Source organism: Lathamus discolor, chromosome 3, assembly GCF_037157495.1.
Source record: "Lathamus discolor isolate bLatDis1 chromosome 3, bLatDis1.hap1, whole genome shotgun sequence".
Classification (NCBI taxonomy): Eukaryota; Metazoa; Chordata; class Aves; order Psittaciformes; family Psittacidae; genus Lathamus; species Lathamus discolor.
Window position 1 is genome coordinate 94,808,875 of NC_088886.1, and position 19,349 is coordinate 94,828,223.

At 37.2% G+C, this 19,349-nt stretch overlaps 1 protein-coding gene across 1 annotated transcript in view; it reads left to right on the plus strand.

The window, feature by feature from the left end:
• LRMDA (leucine rich melanocyte differentiation associated) overlaps positions 1-19,349 on the plus strand; it is a 682,486-nt gene that overhangs the window by 355,180 nt on the left and 307,957 nt on the right. The window contains exon 3 of the mRNA XM_065670688.1: positions 11,365-11,496. Coding sequence (XP_065526760.1) covers positions 11,365-11,496 — 132 coding nt within the window. The remainder of the gene's footprint in view (positions 1-11,364; positions 11,497-19,349) is intronic.

Sequence of the window (19,349 nt, forward strand, 5' to 3'; positions counted from 1 at the left end):
CTCAGACGTAAGTGAAAGAAAGAGTTGTTTCTTGCTTGTGTATACTAGTGTTTTAGAGTAAAGTACATCCATGGGGAAGATGTGCTGTTTAGTAGTTAGGTAGTCTCCCTGAAAGGATTCTAGTTAGTCTTATTTGGTTCTGTCATGCGTAGGTCTTGTATGTTTTTATCCTAAGTTTTATAGATCTAATAATCTGTTTACTAGCTTCAGGGGCTTAAATGTTAGTTGCAGTAAGGAATTCTGTTTCTTGAACCTGTGAACAAGGTGTGTAACAAGTGCTTGAGCATTAAGGGTGCTGATGAGCAAAATGTTGAGGTATAAGATATTAAAAGTTGTACTGTGATTAAAATGAATATTGAAGGACAACATAGAAACATGAGGGTGTAAAATATTCTTGAACAAAATTTTAAAATACATAACACATTCAGAAGCTTGTTTGAACAATTTTGTTGGTGTAATTGACAAAACTCTTGTTTCAGTAATCAGAAGCTATGTCATTATTGGAAGCTTGCCAGCGGAGGCTTATGTGTTGATTTAGTTACTCATATTTGTTTGAGAAAATGTGCAGTTTAAGTAGATCATATCAAAATGCATTAATGCAATGAATCTCACTTCAGTACTTTATTAAATCTATTTAAATATGCATTAAAATATTTCATAGGCATCAAACTGAGGATACCATTCAGTGTTTAGAAAGAGATGAATGCAGTGGCCATTAAGTTTTAATTGTCTTTAATCTCCTGGTACCATGGCAGTAAAAATTTATTTTTTTTAGAGCAATATTCTTTATAATGCATTATTTGCTAGGAGTATTCTTAGTCAGCAAATCCATGTAAGCAGGAACGTATATTGTTTGGTTTTTCATCATTTTAATATATAAGTTATATACTTCTAATAATTTGTGTTCTTCCTATGTACATTTAACAGCATTTAGAAATGTTTCTTAATATTATGGAAAGCTGAAGTATCTTTTAGTCATCTTGTTTTTCCCCCTTCTCAACAAATTTCATAAGAAAATTAAAAATTTGAAATTAATCTACTCGATCTTATTTTGCTGAGAAGTCCTAAAGTATTCTGATGAGCCTGGATAAGCTGATGTGGCCTTTAGGGAGAGAAGCATCAAATACAGGCAGACAGCTCCTGTGTCTGGTAACAAAGACTGAGGAGGTCAAAACTATCCCAACAGGCCTGAGCAGGTCAGTCAGAGGCAAATGTTGGAAATAAAATTTGGTGGGGAGGGGAGTAAGGGGCCTGGGTCAAGTCCTGTTCAAAAAGTCAGCTTTGTCAAAAGCTTCAGTCACATTCTTACCTACAGGCAACCTCTGCTGATCCCAACTCATTAATCGAACTGGAGAGCCGTCTTGACCCTGGCTCCTTCCCTTTGAAGTGTGGTGTCCTCTGCAGCATGAGGAAATAATTTGCTGCCTGATTCAATGAGCCATCAGTAGTGCCAGCAGACCTAATGACATGTGAGAATATTAACCTCCTACCACGAAGAGCTGTGAATCTTGAGAGGCAGTCTATAATTCACCCAGCACTCCTGAGCCTTCCCTTTCTGTCTTATTCTTGCACTCACTTTCTCACTCACAGGGAGAGAGAGAGAGAGGAGAGACCCTCTTGTCGTAAAACTTTATTTCCGTCAGTAGTGGGAGCCTTACTGAGCTGCTTGATAATGAGTTACTTTCCTTTTGCAGTTGGATAAAATTTATACTGAAAACTAGGCATCTGTCTTGCATATAATAATTTCTGTTTAAAATATGACACAGGCTACATAACTGACATCAAGGGGGTGGTAATCTGAATGCTTACCCAAGTAGACTATTTTATGTTTCCTCATCAAAGGAAAAAAGTAAAAACAAGAAAACATACATGCATAGCAATGATGTTGTTCTGCATGATGTGTTTTCTAGCAGCTCTCAGTCAGGAGGATCTTCCTGCAATCCCCTTCTTTCCTTCCCCGTCCCCCCCAACCTAAAGGGAAAACCAGTTCTGCCCGGCCAAGTACTGTGTGTTATATGCACACACAAGGGTGTGTTCTTGCCCTTTGATTCTTAACAAAGAAATAGATTGTTGGTCTAATCCTACTGCTTTAAAAGTCAGGGCTGTTTTTTCTCTTGTTGACTCCTTTAGTATTTCTGTCACAGATTCAGGTCCCAGTGTCTGGTAAGCTTCAGAAAGGAAGCCAATGTTATGTGGCTAAATAATTAAAAGTGAAAATGGCTCTGTGTGTATATGCTACTCCCCGTGAAAATGGTGGTGATTACTAGACTTTACACTGTTAATATAGCCAGATAAAGTAAAATACTGGTAGAGTTTTAAATGTCTTTGAAATGTGCTGATTGGTGCTGCAAAAGGTCGTAACTTAGAGGTTATGGATATAGATGGAGAACAGTATGCAACATAGCAAATCCCAGACCAAAGGGATTATTGCTGGCAACTTGTCATTCTGTGCTAGAAACCTTTCAGTTTTTTTTTGCTTGCATTTTTTTTTTTCTATGACTGCACTGGTAAATTTCTCATGTTTGGTGGAAATACAGCTTGCAAAAGCAAATGAAATTACACCAAGTGCAAACGCTTCTGGTGGTAAAAGATATTTCTCCACTGGGAGTGAGAGTATGTAGTTGTGCAGCCAAAACTTTTCTGTTGGAAATCGAGCCTTAATTCTCTTGGGTTACAATTAGAGGGTTATTTTGATTCTGAAGGGCTGTTGGTAAAGCTGTTGGTGTGTTGTGTGAATTGGTACAGACTAAGATACCATGCATAGGGGATAAAGAAGGTTAGGGAGACAAAGAAAGGTAGGCAGCAGAAGGAAATAATAAATAAATAAATGGGAGTTATATGCTGTGTAACAAGTACTACAGCGTTTGTAGTATGTGCATATGTAGATCCCTGTAATTTTAAGTTGTTCTAAAGATATTCTTTATCATGAAGGGATTTGGTGTTATGTCCATTAACAATTCTCTGCTATCATGCTTGAGCAGTCTATTAGTCGTTCTCACCTCTTATGGCTGGTCACAAAGGCCAGTCCCCTTGCTTCTCTCTGCTTCATCTTTTTTATTAAGTTTATTAAAACTAGTCAGATTATACTTTCTTATGGCACAGGCTGTGCTTGGTCCATTCATTATGGTTTCTTATCTTGGCAGGCAATCTGAATTGAACGGCAGCTAGTCCATTATGCACATATGAAGCCCATCACTCCTCCAGCAATGGCCAATTCATCAAACATTTATCTTTTGCCCTCTGAGCAGTGCGTCAATTTGCTTGTCAATCCTCAGCCTTGGTTGTTGTGGAAGATGGGAGAAAAATTACTTTTCTTTTCCCACTTCTCACTGAACTCTAGTAGTCAAAATGGGTTTTACTCTACTCACTCTACAGGCTTGTTACTCCCCCATCTCTGTGCAAAAAGGGGAGGGGTCAGGTTACTATCTGAATTGCCGAGTGACAGATTGATCCAAGATACAGTAAAGCTTTCATTATGGCCCTGCCTTTGCACTTGAATTTGTTCATATTTCCATTAGAATACCATCTTTTAGATGGTTTATAAATATATTCTCAACTTGGCACATGTAGCTGAGTGAAGCTTATAAGAATAAATACATAATAGGGTTTTAGTTTGGGGTTTTTTTTTATTCCTTTTTATTTTTTTTTTTTTTTTTTTTTTACCAGGTAAGTTTATATTTTGAAAACCCTGGCTGCTGCTTTTGCTATTTCTCATCAGTAATACTTCTTTGAATTCTTTCAAGTTCAGGAAATGGCAGTGTGTGCATTTTTTTCGGTTATGCCATATATTTTATTAGGACTGAATTCTGTGTTAAGATTGGGGAAAAAGCAAAATGAAGCAAGGGACACATCCAAGTTATTCTCTTAACTCCTCTAACATTATTATTCACTGAATACTTTCAAGAAATTATAGCAGAAAGATGTTCAAGTCCATACTTAGGAATATTGCTCAAGTGCTGCTTCCATTGAACTGCAGGGACTTCCTAGTGATGTTTTTTCCGGAATGCTCTTTGGTAAAATACGCATGCGTGCAGCTACTTGCTCTCTGCTTGGTAATCTTTAGTTGTGTTTTGCAAACTGTACTTTGTTATATGATACTTACTCAATCACTAGATGACAAAGAACACATTTTCTGTTCCATTTTATATTATTTTAAAATATTTTATATGGCTTATGTGAAAACTGCTTTGCCAAAGGCTGTAGTATTACACTGATTGTCATTTTATTTAAATTAGCACAAAATTGTAACAGTAATATCATAAAATCTTGGCATGTTTTATCCTAAAGATATAATACAAAAGCTTCAGCAAAAAAAAAAGAAGCCTAACATTGAAGGATAAAGCTTGAGCTGTATTAGTGGGATATGCTATTGAGTAGAGCTGTATTAGATACACATAGTGAAATCTGAGACTTTAAGAGGTTCATTAGAAGAGAAGTTGAACCCCACCCCAGGCAGTCTGATTGCTTCGTGGCAGAGTTAGGCCAGGAAAATAAATAATTTTTTTTTTTTTTAATTTTTTCTTTTTTTTTTTTTTCTTTTTTGACCTTAAGTCTTGGTACAAGAAAATGGTGGTTAAACAACTGAAGGGTTGACTGTGATATGTTTTTGTGAGCTACTGAAAACTGTGATTGGGATTTGTAGTTTTATTTCACCAGGTAAATAATCCACCTGTGTGCGGCACAGCTGTAACAGTTTATTTTATCTTTATGCTACAGTTTCTTCTAATTTCATTGCGTAGACTTCAGATGAATAGGCTACATTCATCCATCTCAAATGTATGTACTTCACTAAGCATCACCTGAAGGTCTGATTCACCTTCTGTAGTTGCCCATTGTTCGCTGCTGGCTGGTAAGGAGTTATGAGTAAACTGGGCTTCTACAAATGGATGACGTCAGTCTGCGTTGTTGCTTTTCAGATAATTCTACCATTTGAGGAGCTGCTGCTTAATAACAAAACCTCTCTCAAGAAATCCTGTATTTCTGTTTTATAATTGGTAGGAAAAGCTTTGAAATGTTGTAAATTTAACATTTAGAATTCAGAAGGCCTCCAAGGTGTCTTTATTTATCTGTTTATTGATTCTCCTTTTGTTTGTGTTTTCTTTGAGGTTTTGGGGGTGGGTGGTGGCTTGTTAAGGATTGGGTGATCTGGGCTATTTTTTTCTTTTTTAAGTAATGGAATTTGCTGCATAAAAGTCAGAGTAAGGCTGTAAAGAACAGATGAAGATTCATGAATCCTCACCATTTTGATGTGCTTGCATAGCTGTTAATTATGTTAGTTTGATAGTTGTGCAAGATGTTTTCATGTGAATCTTTTCCGGTAATAAGGTGTCCTACATAGGCTTGCATGATTTCAGTATATAAGAAAAGGGGAAAAATAAGTGATGTGTATTAATTTTATTGTCCATCTGAAAGTCAAGTGTGACCTTTATATGAAAAGACTCAGAAACTAATTGTAAGTTTAGTTCATAACACACCTTTAATCTTTTCTTTCAGGGATCTTTTCATCCCCCGTTTTTATTGTTTATTGAAGATCATATTTATGATTCTGCTCAGTCGTTTTTTTTCTATTTTCTCTTTTGCTTACCTTATTCACAGACTTGCCCTAAGTTTTATTGAAAGAGCTGCTTCCAGATATTTTCTATGTAACAACAGAAAGCTGGAAACAGATTGACTGGAAGTGATGCAAAATGCTACCTTTATATAACCTGTAAAATACTAATGTTCCCTCTGATGTTAAACAAAACAAAGCATTTAATGTTTTGGAAACATTAGTAAGTTTGCTCTCAATTGAACAGATTTTCATGATTCCTGTTTTGTGACTTGTTTGGTGTAACTTGGGGCCTGTCTCACAATAGAAATTTTGGTAGTTCTTTATTTTCACTTTATTTTTTGTTCTGCTTTGGTCCAGAAAACTGTCCATTACATACTCAATTCTGTTTTCTTTTTGGATGTATGCAGATAAAAGGGTATAAACATTGAATAAACTTCAGAAAAGAACAGCTGCTATGCTTGAATAATATAGAGGTCATTTTTTTTTTTTATGCTTTACTTGCTGTTTATCTGACATTACTATCTCTGTGTGCAGGAAATACACAAACCTGAAATTTACAGAGGTTTTAGTGGATTTTTTTTTTTTTTGGGGGGGGGGTGTTGTTGTTCTGTTAGGTTTTTTTTTCTATTTTTCTTTTTTTTTTTTTTTTTTTCATATTTTTCCTGGAATTAGAATGAATTCTAGCCACTTTATTTTCTTTAAAATGGTTTGTTTATTTTTCCATATTCAGAGGTGAGAGCTATGTTTGGAGCAGAACCGCTGAAAGCAGATTCGGGAGTAGAATTCTTACAAAGGTGTCAGGCGAAGGGAGTTCGCACAGAAGATTCACCAAACACCTTCCACCAGCAGAACAGACTTGGAATTGGCTTGGATTTTTTTCCATATCTGTATGCCATATTTCAGATTCAATAGAATTTAAAACTGAACAGGAATCAAAGCAAGTAAACCCGAAATGAGATTTTGCATTGCCAGGGAATTCTGCAAAATCTAAACTTGCATATGTGTCTGTCTTATGCTTTTATATATATATAGCATTTATTTCTTGCTCTTGGCTTTGTTTTGGTGAGGTTAAGTCAAAGGACTAGAAGTCAGAAGCTCTGGGTTTTATTTCTTGTCTCAGAAAATTGCTGGAGGTCACCTTTTGGTAGTCACTTAACCTCTTTCTGCTTTACTAGAAAATGAAATTTTAAGCTCAGCAGGTTTTTGAAGAGTAATTCATTAATTTGGAAAAAAAAAAAAAAACCAACCCAAAATGCTTTGTGCTACTTGGCTGGCAGGTGCTGGAGAAATAGAAATTACATTTCTATGCTTTAAATGCTGAAATTATCTAGTACTAGGGTTCTCATGTTGATTCTGCTCTCCTGTAAACTGTTGAAACATAAAAGACAAGAAAAAAAGTATTTTAAAAAGCTCTTGTTTTGTAACAGCTCTGTCTTTAATTTCTGGTAATGGCTATCTCTTGTCAACAGAGTGCAAATCAATTTCAAGGCTAAAGCCAAACTCTCTCATTTACATATTGTTAACTACTCTCTCTTTTCCTGTTAAACAGGAGGAAAAAGTCATTAGATATGAGGCAGCTGTCTTATTAATGGAGGGGTGGGGTAAAATGTGAAGAACATTTCTTTTTCAGCATATACTTCTGAACAGCTTGTTCTTCCCGACAAGGACAGTTCCAGAGTACTGAGGTTTGTCCATTACTTGAGAAGCTTCTGCTTTTTTTTTCCATTTATAAAGTGTGTTTTCATTGTCAAATATTACCAAAATGAAGAGCTGTGCTTTACTTTCATTGTAACTAAATCTCCGTCAGGCCAGAGGGACCATGTGAAATAGTGTAGCTGACAATTTCCATGCATACACATAGAGAAAAAAATTCTCTGCCATGACATTCCTTTATGATTAAAACTTTGTTACAAACCATGAATGAATTATGGAAGAAAAAGCTGGAAGAAATCACACTGATTAGCCAAAGGACTTGGACAAAATGACATTTCTGAAGCCTTTATATTCAAAAGGATTATTTACTGTCTGCTTACAGAACATCTTAAGTCGTTTTTCAGAGGGAGTCAGTTTCCTGTTTAACACAGTGTTTTTGTAAGCTAATGAGGGCAAAGCGTGAGCCATAGGCAATGGTGCTGTGATATTAGCTGTGACAGGGAGCTTGATCATAATTATCTTAACGAGGATAGGGTTAATTACAGTGGAAACCTAAAAGTTTTTTCTGTTTGAATGAGGCAGCTCTGAATACGTTGTGATGTTTTGTCGGTTTGATGTGACTTTGGAAATTGCGATGGAAGTCTCTTGGCAGCACTTGTTCTCCTCTGGGAGCAGAGTGTGAGGCCTACAATGAGGTAACTGAGATGGTACCTGTGGGTGAGATAATGGGCAGCTTTCATTCCATTAGAGCAGGGAAAAGCAACCTGCAGTACACCTTAGTGATGTTTATTAGCCTTTTGAAATTTGGGAAAACAGCTGCTTGCCACTGCCCCTTCAGTGCTGGTTGTATTATGGTGGTGACATTGTGTGTTTGTTTTAATATACCAATACAGGGAGACATTTTTTTCTTCTGTGAACGATGAGAAAACAGTTCAGATTTAATTTTAAACTGGTTATTTTTCTTGGGGAATTTCCCTCTTTATACTTGTCTCTGAAGGTGTTTGTGTGCTTCTTGCTCTGCTGTGTGTATATATGTGCTCCTTTTTTGTAATAAAAATACATGGAGTGCATTAATATAACTCACCCTCACTAAAAATAAAAATGCCATTATTTCGCACTGATTTCTACCTTGGCTTCTCAAAAATGCTTTCTATGTACTAGTTCATGATTGCAATCCTTTCTAATCCCCCATCTGCAGATGGGAAATTGAGGCATAGAGAAGTTGTGGGACTTGCTGAAGTTTGTACCACAAAACCTATTGCATGCATTGCACTTAACTTTTAAATTGTGGAGTACAACTGCTGGGCAGTATTTCCTTATATATTATTATGGTAGAAATTGTCACCTTGAATTTAGTAGCTAGTGTCACTGAATGATAGCAAAGGCATTTTTTCTCTTTTTGTTTCTTTACCAACAGTCTTAGCAATTTCGTTTTGGTGCTAGTTTTTTTCTTTTGTCTAAGATGAAAAAAATGAGAATTATGTGAGTAACAAAATAACATATGGATGTAAATTTATGTTAATGGCTACACCCTCTCTCTGTACTGTGGCAGCCCCTCCCATTTCCCTGGACTCTGAATTTAGGTGATTAAATCACCAAGTGCACACTGCTCTGATGACATGAAAACAACAATTAATAAGCAACCCCCTGTGTAACACGGCTCCTTTTTAAGTGAGCAGCTAATAACATTACATGGCAAAAATTATCAAAACCAGACAGGTGTAAGGAGATTTGTGCACAATTTTCTCTGCCTATCTATGAAATTAGTACCCTTGTGTTCAGCCCAGGCTTGTGAAAGAAAGGCTGTTTCAATAGGCAACTCCCTCTAGTGTTTCAAGGCCTTTTGTCCCACTTCATGGCTTGTCATTTTGTTTTATGCCTCCCCTGCAGCAGTTTTGGATGTGTGCTTTCTTCTCCTTGCCAGTTGCCAACCATTTGCAGATTCTCATGATAAGAGTATTATATTTGCATAACATAACTCAGGAACAATGTGTATTTTGATGCTGACACTGACCAGAGCCCAAGCAATGTTTTTTCACAAAGGACCTATTAACATCCCATAAGGCTCTGTGGTGTTGACAAGGAGGTGGCCTTCTCTGAACTCCTTTGGCAAGTCAAAGTCTTGCATTGAAATGTGAGGTTTGGAAATAATCCACTATTTATATAATAAAAGAGTATTTAAGGGGAATTTGCTAAACTAGGTTTGTAAAATAAACTGAAGTGAAAACTCGTAACAGCTTGATAAACTCACTGCTACTTCCTCTGGGTTATTTTGCCTTTTAAAGGTACTTAGGGGAAAGCACTGTCTGAAATGTTAGCTGATCTCTCTTCTGATCTTGACTTTGGCAAAACCACGTCAGTTATGACCCTTTGCTGAAATAGCTTAATGCAGCATTCTAGCACAGCTCTTAGCCATGTACAGTTTATATAGGTTGAGTTGAGTTCTTATAAAACAGCTTGTTAAAGGCAAATGCAAAAAGTGTGACTGTTACTGTGGTGGTTGTTTCAGTATAATGTTTGAAATTAACTCTTCTGTTCTTTCAGCTTCAGAAATTGCAGTGTCAATTCATTGTAATTATATAGATATGCCATAGGGTGTAGGCATGGCAAATTTTCTTCAGGTCTGGCTGCCCACCATCAAAATGGCATTAGTAACAGTTGTACCTCCCTTTCAGAATGCCAGGTCAATAGACTGGGAGTGCTTTGGAGCCCTTGGACTGAAATACACTGTTTCAGTGTTGTGCAAATGTTACTTGAATATTCATAGTTTAGTGTACAGTACCCAGTGTAAAGGTCATGGACTTGATTACTTTTGGTTGTTTGACCCCTCTAACTGTGACTTATAAGTAGTCAGTAAGTTGTATCTACAAAAGCAGCATCTTGTTTTTGTTGGGCAGATGGATGTTAAATTCTCTAATTTGAAACCCATATACTTTCTATAATATTTGTATTTTTCTCCAGTAGTAGTGTCTGTAAGACTCTCTAACAGAGAATTTGGTTGGATTTTGATCTTTGCCAAAAACGGGGGGGGGGGGGATCCCCCCAGTATAAATGTAATTCGAAACTGAATAAATAGGATAGACTGCATTTCCCTTATTCATCACATTTTATGAAACAGCCAGGAGATACAGTGATGATCTTCCCACTGGTAGGCATAGTAGATCAGCTGTCAAGTCATGCAATCTCAGCATATCTTTAGGTGTCTGGTAGGTGAATGAGCTGTGAATGCGTGTCTGTGCGTATGCTCAGTATACCATGTGTCTGAGTTGATAAATGTGTGGGGTTTTTTTTTTTTTTTTCCCTCTTAGAATGTGCAGGCATTAAGAATTGAGTTTGGAACAGATGCCTTAACAAGGTACCAAAGTGTTCTTTTTATTTTTTAATCTGTACTTTGCTATCAGAGGAATGAATACCTGCAGAACTTTGTTTATTTACAAGCCATCATTTGCACTTTCATGTTGTGAAACGCTCCTTTTTAAAGCCGCTCTCTTCAGTCTGACCTGTGGCTTGTCAGTGGGACAGTATGTTCTGAAAAGAAAGCAAGTGCCTTTTCTGTCTGGAGTAATTCTGCATTTTATTTTGTAGAGAACATTTTATTTTGTTTGCAGGGACTCAAGAAGCAAATGAAGTGGTTAATAAAAAGGAAAAAAAAAATAAAATCCTTTCTCCATTTCCTATTATTGCATGTAAGGTAACTGCTAAGAAATGATACTTGAAGTTGTATTTATTATTGTTAGCGGGGTATGATATTTCTTGGCAGAAATGATGGATGACAACTTAAATTTGTGTCCAGGGAATGAAGGTGAACTGTGACAGAGTTATTTATCTTGGGAATGGAGGTTAGGGTCAGGCAAGGCTGGGTGCCTCAAGGCACAAGACATTGACAAATTCATCCTGCAGGCCCCATATCTGAAGCCTTTTGTTTTGGATCCTGGCTACTCACTAAGTGACCCCCATCCTTCATCCTGCCAGTATGTGAAGGATGTGTTGCAGTGCCAGCACTCCCCTTGCCACTAATGCTTGTCATTCACCCTTCTGACAGGCCCAAACCAAAACTATTCCCACTCCTGAAAGGGAAGGTTAAAATATTTATTTCAGCTCATAATGGCCTCCCTGATTTAGTGGAGTATCATTTTTCCTGTTGCCTCTGTCGTTTGCAGGTCACTAGAAGGACTGAAAACATTCAGTTACTTGGAAGAGCTGATCTTGGACAACAATCTACTCGGAAATGACCTTCTGTTACCCAAGTTACCCCACCTCCATACCTTAACGCTCAACAAGAACCAAATATCCTTTCAAAGAAGTACCTGCAAAATGTCAAATGAGTTTTATGTGTCAGCCAAATTAAAGCATGTGAAATATAGTTCATGTGCAGACAAAGCATTCTCTCGTTTGGCACCTGGAATACTTCATTGTAATTTATTATAGGTCATTCATAAATGAAATGCACCATTATATCTTCCTGTTGCTCCATTTTAGTGAGAGATCTAAGTTATGGCTCTGAAGAAATCTTTCTAATAGATAAAATAGAGAAAGAAAATAATGTCAGTGCTACCAGTGTGCTGCAGTTCCTGTGTTTGCTTGGGGTTCTGTTGCAGGCTGACCTCTAGTGGAATAGCGAGTGCAGTGAAACGCTATTAAGTTCTGATACTTTAAATAGCTCTTAAAAAGTTAAAGTAAAATAAAATAATAATAAAACCCCCACAAACAACAAGAAATGTGTACCTTTCTCTATTTTAATGAAGGTGGTAATATACACGATTTGGTAGCTGCTGTGCAACCACAGCTGTAAAAGCAAGTCACTGTGTTCTTGGCGTTCCAACTTTGTATAAATTCATATAAAATGCTGTCCAAATCAAGGTCCTGATACATTAAAGTATTTAGATGGGTGGTTAAGACCATTAATAAACAGTCAGTCACTTCTTCCTATGCCTAAAGTTAGTGCCTGCTTAAGTTTATTCAGAATAAATATTTCAGTATTTGCCTAAATACTCTGCTGAGTCAGAGCCCCTAGTCTGTAGACTTATAGATAATGGTCTCTAAAAACTAATTATCTGCAAGGGCTGGGCATGGAATTGATTGTTAAATAATTTCCCATACTTTGACCCATCTGGAGATTTGTGTAATACATGGTTTTACAAAAGTGAAGGGTGATCAAATTGTTGCCAAAAGGCCAACTGAGGCCTGCAGAGTCTTACAGCACAGACCATGAAAGACTTTTCCTTGTAATTGCAGCGTAAGGACAAGGCTGCTCAACTGCAGGCTTTTATTACAGACAATGTAAACAGAGAGCAATTTACCTCCTACTAGAGCAGAATCCTCCTACTGAGGAGAATAAAAATAACTGCAGATTCTGTGATTTCTGCACTTATTTTTTGACTCTATAAATAAATAGAAATCAGCAGAGTAACTTTTATTCTCAGTGCCCTGGAAATTTGCCAAGAGTGTCTCTTAAGCAGTAACGATTATTACTGTACTAGGTATTTGGCTAGATTTCTGGTTAATGCCAGGATTCTGTGGGTTGGATTCGAGTAACTGCTTTTATTGTTTATTTTATTGTTTTCTACCATGATAAAATCTGAACTGATAAAGAATGTAGAGGAACATTTTTGCTGATGCTGTGTGTGGTGGTATGCCTGGTGCATCATATCTCTTCCTACAAAGCATGAAACGTAAATTTGGCCATCAGACCCAAGAACATGTGAGTATATTTGTTGTTTGAGGGGGTGTCAAGGACGAGGTTTGCATTTGTGAAAACCAGGCAGGTGTATTCAATAAGAACTTGGTGAACAAAATCAGAGGGAAAAAATTATCCCATCAGTAGTAGTCTTTAAAGAGTTCCTGCTGGTATCACAGACATACCTAAAATACTGTTGTCAAGTGAGTAAGCTCTCAAAGGCAATGATAACTTGAGAAGAAGGATTTGATCTATTCTGGGATTTTTTTTTTTTTTTTATTTTTATTCAATCTTGAAAATATGAAGTTAGAGCTTTGAAGCTGTTGAGCTATCCAGGTTCTAGAAATAATGCATGCATTTTGTAATGTGCTGACAATAGTTTAATAGAGGAGTTACAGAAATTCTTGTAAAACACCTATGTATACAAACTGCCCAGAGAAGAAAAAATAACCATTGTCCATAGTTAACATTTTGAGCCCGAGGGAGGATCTCTTATAGGAAAGATACAGCAGTCTTCAGAAACATGGAGACCTTCCAGATTCCTGTTTTCAGTGTGTATACCTGTTTGAAAAAGGTCTCTTTTGAACTTGAACCACTTCTGTTGATGAATGCTTTCTCTATAGAATTCTTTGAAAAATGCTCAAAAAAATGTACATTTAATAGAATAATGAAAAACATTACAGGAAAGATTGTTTAGTATATGACAGTTGCACTACAGGAAGGACACAGTGGAGCATAGAATACTTATCTGAAACAAAACTTCAACTGGTGGAATATTACCATATATACATAAATATCTACATTATATATACATATGGACAGAGAGATATGAAAACAAACAAAAAGGCAATCTGACCCCTGTGAAAACTGGAATAACATGTAAACTTTAAAACTCATATGAGTATCTCTTATTATTATGGTGCTGTTTGCTACTTCTCATTTTAGTTTGGCTTAATTTTGATCCAGATCCTGCTTTGATAGCTTTGATATACGGTTCACTTATTGTGTGGCATTGTATGTGTAAATAACATTTGGTCCCTCCTGACATAATGTCTGGATACACTCTGCAAATGTGAAAGCTTATCTCTAAATCAAGTAAATACTTAGAACAATCGTCTGATATTTTTTTTCTTCAAATACTCATTTGAGTATTTCAGTTACAGTTAGGCCACTACCATTTTTCTACTAGAAGTGGAAGAAGCAAATTTAAATATTACTATTTTAAATGCAGTTTCCTAGTGTTATACCTCAGCTTTTGTGATGTGTAACCTGTTAACAATATTTTAAAATGCAACCCTTATAACTGTAATACAGCAAGGATAGTTATTGTGCAGTATTGGATTACGTTTCTCTAACATGTTTTTTTCACTTGTGCTCTATGTTTCTACAAAGGTCTGATTTACTTTTGGAAAACACATCACCTTAGTTCTTCTATCAGACACAGTGCGTGGCAGAAAGCAGTACAGACATGCTGGAAGGAAGGGATATTATCCAGAGGGACCTTGACAGGCTTGAGAGGTGGGCCAGTGCAAACCTCATGAAGTTCAGCAAGGCCAAGTGCAAGGTCCTGCACCTGGGTCAGGGCAATCCCAAGCAGAAATAGAGGCTAGGCAGAGATTGGATTGAGAGCAGTCCTGCCAACAACATTTTGGGAGTGTTGGTAGACAAGAAGCTTGACAAGAGCTGGCAGTGTGTGCTTGCAGCCCAGAAACCAACTGTATGCAGGGCTGCATCAAAAGGACAGTGACCAGCAGGTTGAGGGATTTTCCCCCTGTACTCCCTTCTCCCACCTGCAATTCTGCATCCAGCTCTGGGGTCCCCAACACAAGAGGGACATGGAACTGTTGGAACAAGTACGGAGGAGGGCCACAAAGATGCTCAGAGGGCTGGAGCACCTCTCCTGTGAAGACAGGCTTAGGGAGATGGGGTTGTTCAGCCTGCAGAAGAGAAGGCTGTGTGGAGACCTTATAGCAGCCTTCCAGTACCTGAAGGGAGCCTAAAAAATAGGAAGAGGGACTTTTTACAGAAGCATGTAGTGACAGGACAAGGGGGATGGGCTTTAATCTAACAGATGGGAAATTTAGATTAGATATCAGAAAGAAGTTATTTACTGTGAGGGTGGTGACGCACTGGAACGGGTTGCCCAGAGAAGTTGTGAATGCCCCATACCTAGCAGTGTTCAAGGCCAGGTTGGGTGGGGCTTGGAGCAACCTGGTCTAGTGGAAGGTATCCCTGCCCATGGCAGGGGGGTTGGGACTACTTGATGTTTAAGGTCCTTTACAACCCAAACAGTTCTATGATTCTGTGGTAAGATGGGTGGTAGATAGGAAGTTGGTTTTGGAAGAGCACTCATCACTGCACTCACCTATGCTTGTAGTGGTAAGTCTCATTTCTCCTTTTCACTGTGTTGACTAGATAGTAAGAATCAGTTACAGAACTTCTAAATAGATGTATTCCTCTGTGTGTGTTACATCAGTGTGAAGTTTCATGACTTTTCACTGTGCTTGCCATGGCTGGTGTTACAGTTGGACTATACAGGCATTTCAATTTCCTTTACACTTCAGTCCCTTTGGTATTTGGTGAAACTATTCAAAAGGGTAGCAGTTTTAATTTGTCAAATATATATACATGTATGCTGAAAGTTAGATGGTGTTCACTGCCTCACTGCAAAGTAGACAAGTCTGATAATGAATGAGATCTGTGATTCTCTGAAGTAAAAGCCCTATTACTTTACTTAGTCCAGTGATCTGGTCATCCATTAAACATACATTCTATATACTTCTAAAGAACTGATACCAAAATTAATTTACAATGAAAGTGTTGAATGTAGATGTAGAATTCAGGTATTGAATCTAGGTCTAGGTTTTGAATGGTTTAGAAGAAACCCAAAATTAGTTAGAGCTGGGCAGGATGCACTAAGTAGTATATGTTACTTATGGCAAGATAAGTTATCAGTATGGTTCAGATCTAAGGTTTATATGTTCTTGAGCCTTTGAAAGCAGCATGGATAGAGTACCTTAACTGAAGAATGTACCAATAAGTATTTGTGATATAATCTGTCTTCACAAAGGTCTCATCATAATGCCTAACAGTTACAGCTTTATTTAACCCCCAGACTGCAGACTGTAACTTATTTTGCCTTTGTGCTTGTTCTTATGTTATCCTGAAGTGCTTGAAGACCTAGAAGTCCCAGTCTGACCAGAATCTTGTGAGGTTAAGTGCTGAAGACATCATGTTTAGGTTGAATGAGTAAGTTCAAGACATAAATTGTCTCCTATTATGGACAGTTCCCTATCTCCACTAAACAAAGATGTAAGCTGAAATGGTCAGCTGTTACACACACACACGCACACACAGGGCAGTCTTTTTGTATATATGTCTGAGCTCTCCATGCCGTAGTTATGGATTTGACTAAATCTTAGTGTGGCTTGTTGGACAACTGCAGGACCTGATGAGCCGAAAATCTTTCTTCTAGAATAAAATGTACCTGAAGTAAAAATTAAGTAATGGAAATGTCTAATGCCAAATACCAAACATCTGTGGAAGAGGGAGGTAATTTTCAGTCCAGGTGATTCCTTATCCTGGTCTACAGCAGTGCTCAGACTGGTAGAACTCCATACGTCATAAGTTTAAAAAAAATTGTGAGCAACTGCTTTATTCTTGATCATTTCTGTGCTGCTTTGGGAACCTTAAACAATATTTGGACAGAATAGTGTTAAAAAAAAAAAGGTAAAAATCGAAAAAAAAAAAAAAACCCTTGAAAAAAAAGGGACATGATTTCAGGATGGAAGTCTCTAGTCAACCAGAAATATAATTTGATTACAGGAATAGAAATATATATCCTTTTTCTCACATATGTGTACCTAACAGTGTTGAAGCCTGGTCTTCAAACCTGCAGCTTTGGAACCACAGGCTTTCTGAAATACCCCTAAATGTACTGGCAACTCTAGCTGCACACAGAAAACTAATGCTGCTCCAGTAGGCAGAATGGGATTTTTTTCACCAAGTATTCAGTATGCAGAAGCTCTCCATGAGATATATGGACTTAGTTAATTGCAACCTGTGCTGCACCTTTTCTTTCTTGAGTAAAATGGTTTTAAAATCAGTGAACAAGTCCTTATCTCAAGGCCTTATCTCCCTACCAGAAAGGTTTCAGGCCAGAACGTGGCATACAAATGACTGTGCGTGACATCCTATTGCACATAGAGAAGGGGAAAATGTATACTTGCATATTGCAAGCTATTTCTGTGGGTATCCAACCTTGAAGACCTAGCACATTCTAATGGAAAAGCGCTCAGGTGGCAAAGATCTTTTCACACTGCATTCAGAGGAGAATTGGTAACTTCTGCTTCAAGGCTGTTTTGCCTGTGGAATAGCTTGTGATTGCTACATCATGTTTGTGATAAATTTAATTGAAGCAAATGTTTCAAATGGTAATAAATATAGATACCCTGTTCATTTATGGCTCTGGTAGAAGTGCTATCCAGATGTTTTAATGTTAGGTTGATTGCAGCACTTGCATGACAGATGGTTAGTTGGCAGAAGACTTTTGAATGACAGTTTGGGGTCTTTCTATGCAGTGGTCTGTAATTCTGTGTGATATTTCTGATATTCTCTTTATATTCAAAAATATTTTGAATGTGAAATTGATTGCTCTGTGCTTTGTCACTTTGCTTCTGAGAACTTCTAAAAGCAGTAATCATAGAATGTCATTAACAAAGAAAGCTCTCCCGTGACTCTTCTGGGGAAGTGGGCTGGCTAAAAATTTGAAAAGACTATGTAGAACTTTTTGAAAGAAAATGGTGGAGCAACTTGGAAAGCACTGAGAGAGAACAAGAGTGGTTACTTTTCTCATAAAGTTAACGCATTTGAGTGTGTGACTAGTAAAAATTGCTGGTAGAAAAAAAGGTTACAGAAAGAAATCCCAGATTCTCATGTATACTTCATACTATATGAAAAAAAAATAGAGTGGTGAGATAGTAAATACGTATAGATTTGTTTGGACAGTTATAGGTTAGCATAGCCTTTCTGTAGAGTTACATAAAATAGTTTCATTTGAAAACTGTTATCAAAGGTTATGCTTCTGCATAGGTTTGACCGGCAGTTGTCCCTGAACAACAACCATGCCTATGGTTATGCCAAGAATACCAGTAAGAGGGGAAGCTGTATGGCATTTTGGCATGACCGGCATTAGTCCTCAGAATTAAAGCAGCTGGGCCCTTATATTAATCTATATAAAGGATTCATGCAGCATCTGTACCCTGGATATATGCTGGAGGGACTATTGAAAGGACACAGTTAAAGAGTCTCTTGAGAATACAGAGGTCTGGAATAGTGGAACGTGTAAGACACAATCTAATATTTTCTGTGTACATTCTGTGTGTATTTTCTAATGTGCACAGCTTCTTAAAAGGATAGCAGAATGGTCATTTTATTATGCTAGCTGTCACAAGAAACAGGTCAACGTCAAAATGTCTGTCCCTGCTTGTGAGGTTCTCCTAAAATTTACTAAGCAAAGTAACATTATACTGTCCACTTGGGTTTACACCTTTGACATTGTTCAAACGTAATATTCTCTAGGGACAATGTAACTTATAAATCACAGCAATTGCTCCTTAGTAGTAGTCTGGAATACTGTGGAACTAATCCTTGAAGGGTTTGTTATGAGCAACAGTCCTGCTAGCACTAGAATTTTAATGCAGGCTACAGGATTTTCCACAAAACAAACAAACAAAAATATTATGCATAGACAGTTAATTCTTAGCCAGAGAAGGGAGGTACATAATTTACTTTGGATTTTGCTTATCCTTTTTGTATTCTGGAGAACCTCAGAAACTATGGTATTGGGTACCAGATAATGAGTGAAAATAGACAATTATTTGTAGGATATTTTTGATTACATAAAACTATATTGCACTGCAGCTTAACTGGGCCTACCATAGTACTATATTTTCTAAATAATTATATTGCTAATGTCTTAATGTTGCTGGTAGCATTTGTTTTTCTGAACAGAAAATATGGTGACATGGTTGTGCATGTGTGTGCATATGTATGCTGTGAACAGCCTACTGTAAATATGCATGTGCAGTATATGTAAGTGTAACATAATGATGAGGCATAAAAGAGTTAATCTGAGTGTTTCCCAAATTTGAAACTAGGAATAGTGCAGGAAATCGGTGTAGTCTTTTGCTGAGATAGAATTTTAAAGTATGTCTAGTATGTTTCTGTGAACTATTCATGGAGGCCAGGTTGTGTTTTTGGAGGGGCCATTGTTCTGTATACTTGCTGAGAAGGAATGATTTAGTGAAAGAGCTAAAGAGTTAAAAATTTTTGTTACAGATTTTTGTTTTAGTCAATACCTGTTAAACAGGCATTAATAGATTGGTAGTGATGACACTGTTGAATTAAGAGGTAGAATCACTACACTAAGGTACTTTAATTGTCATCACAGTGACACATTCAACGAGT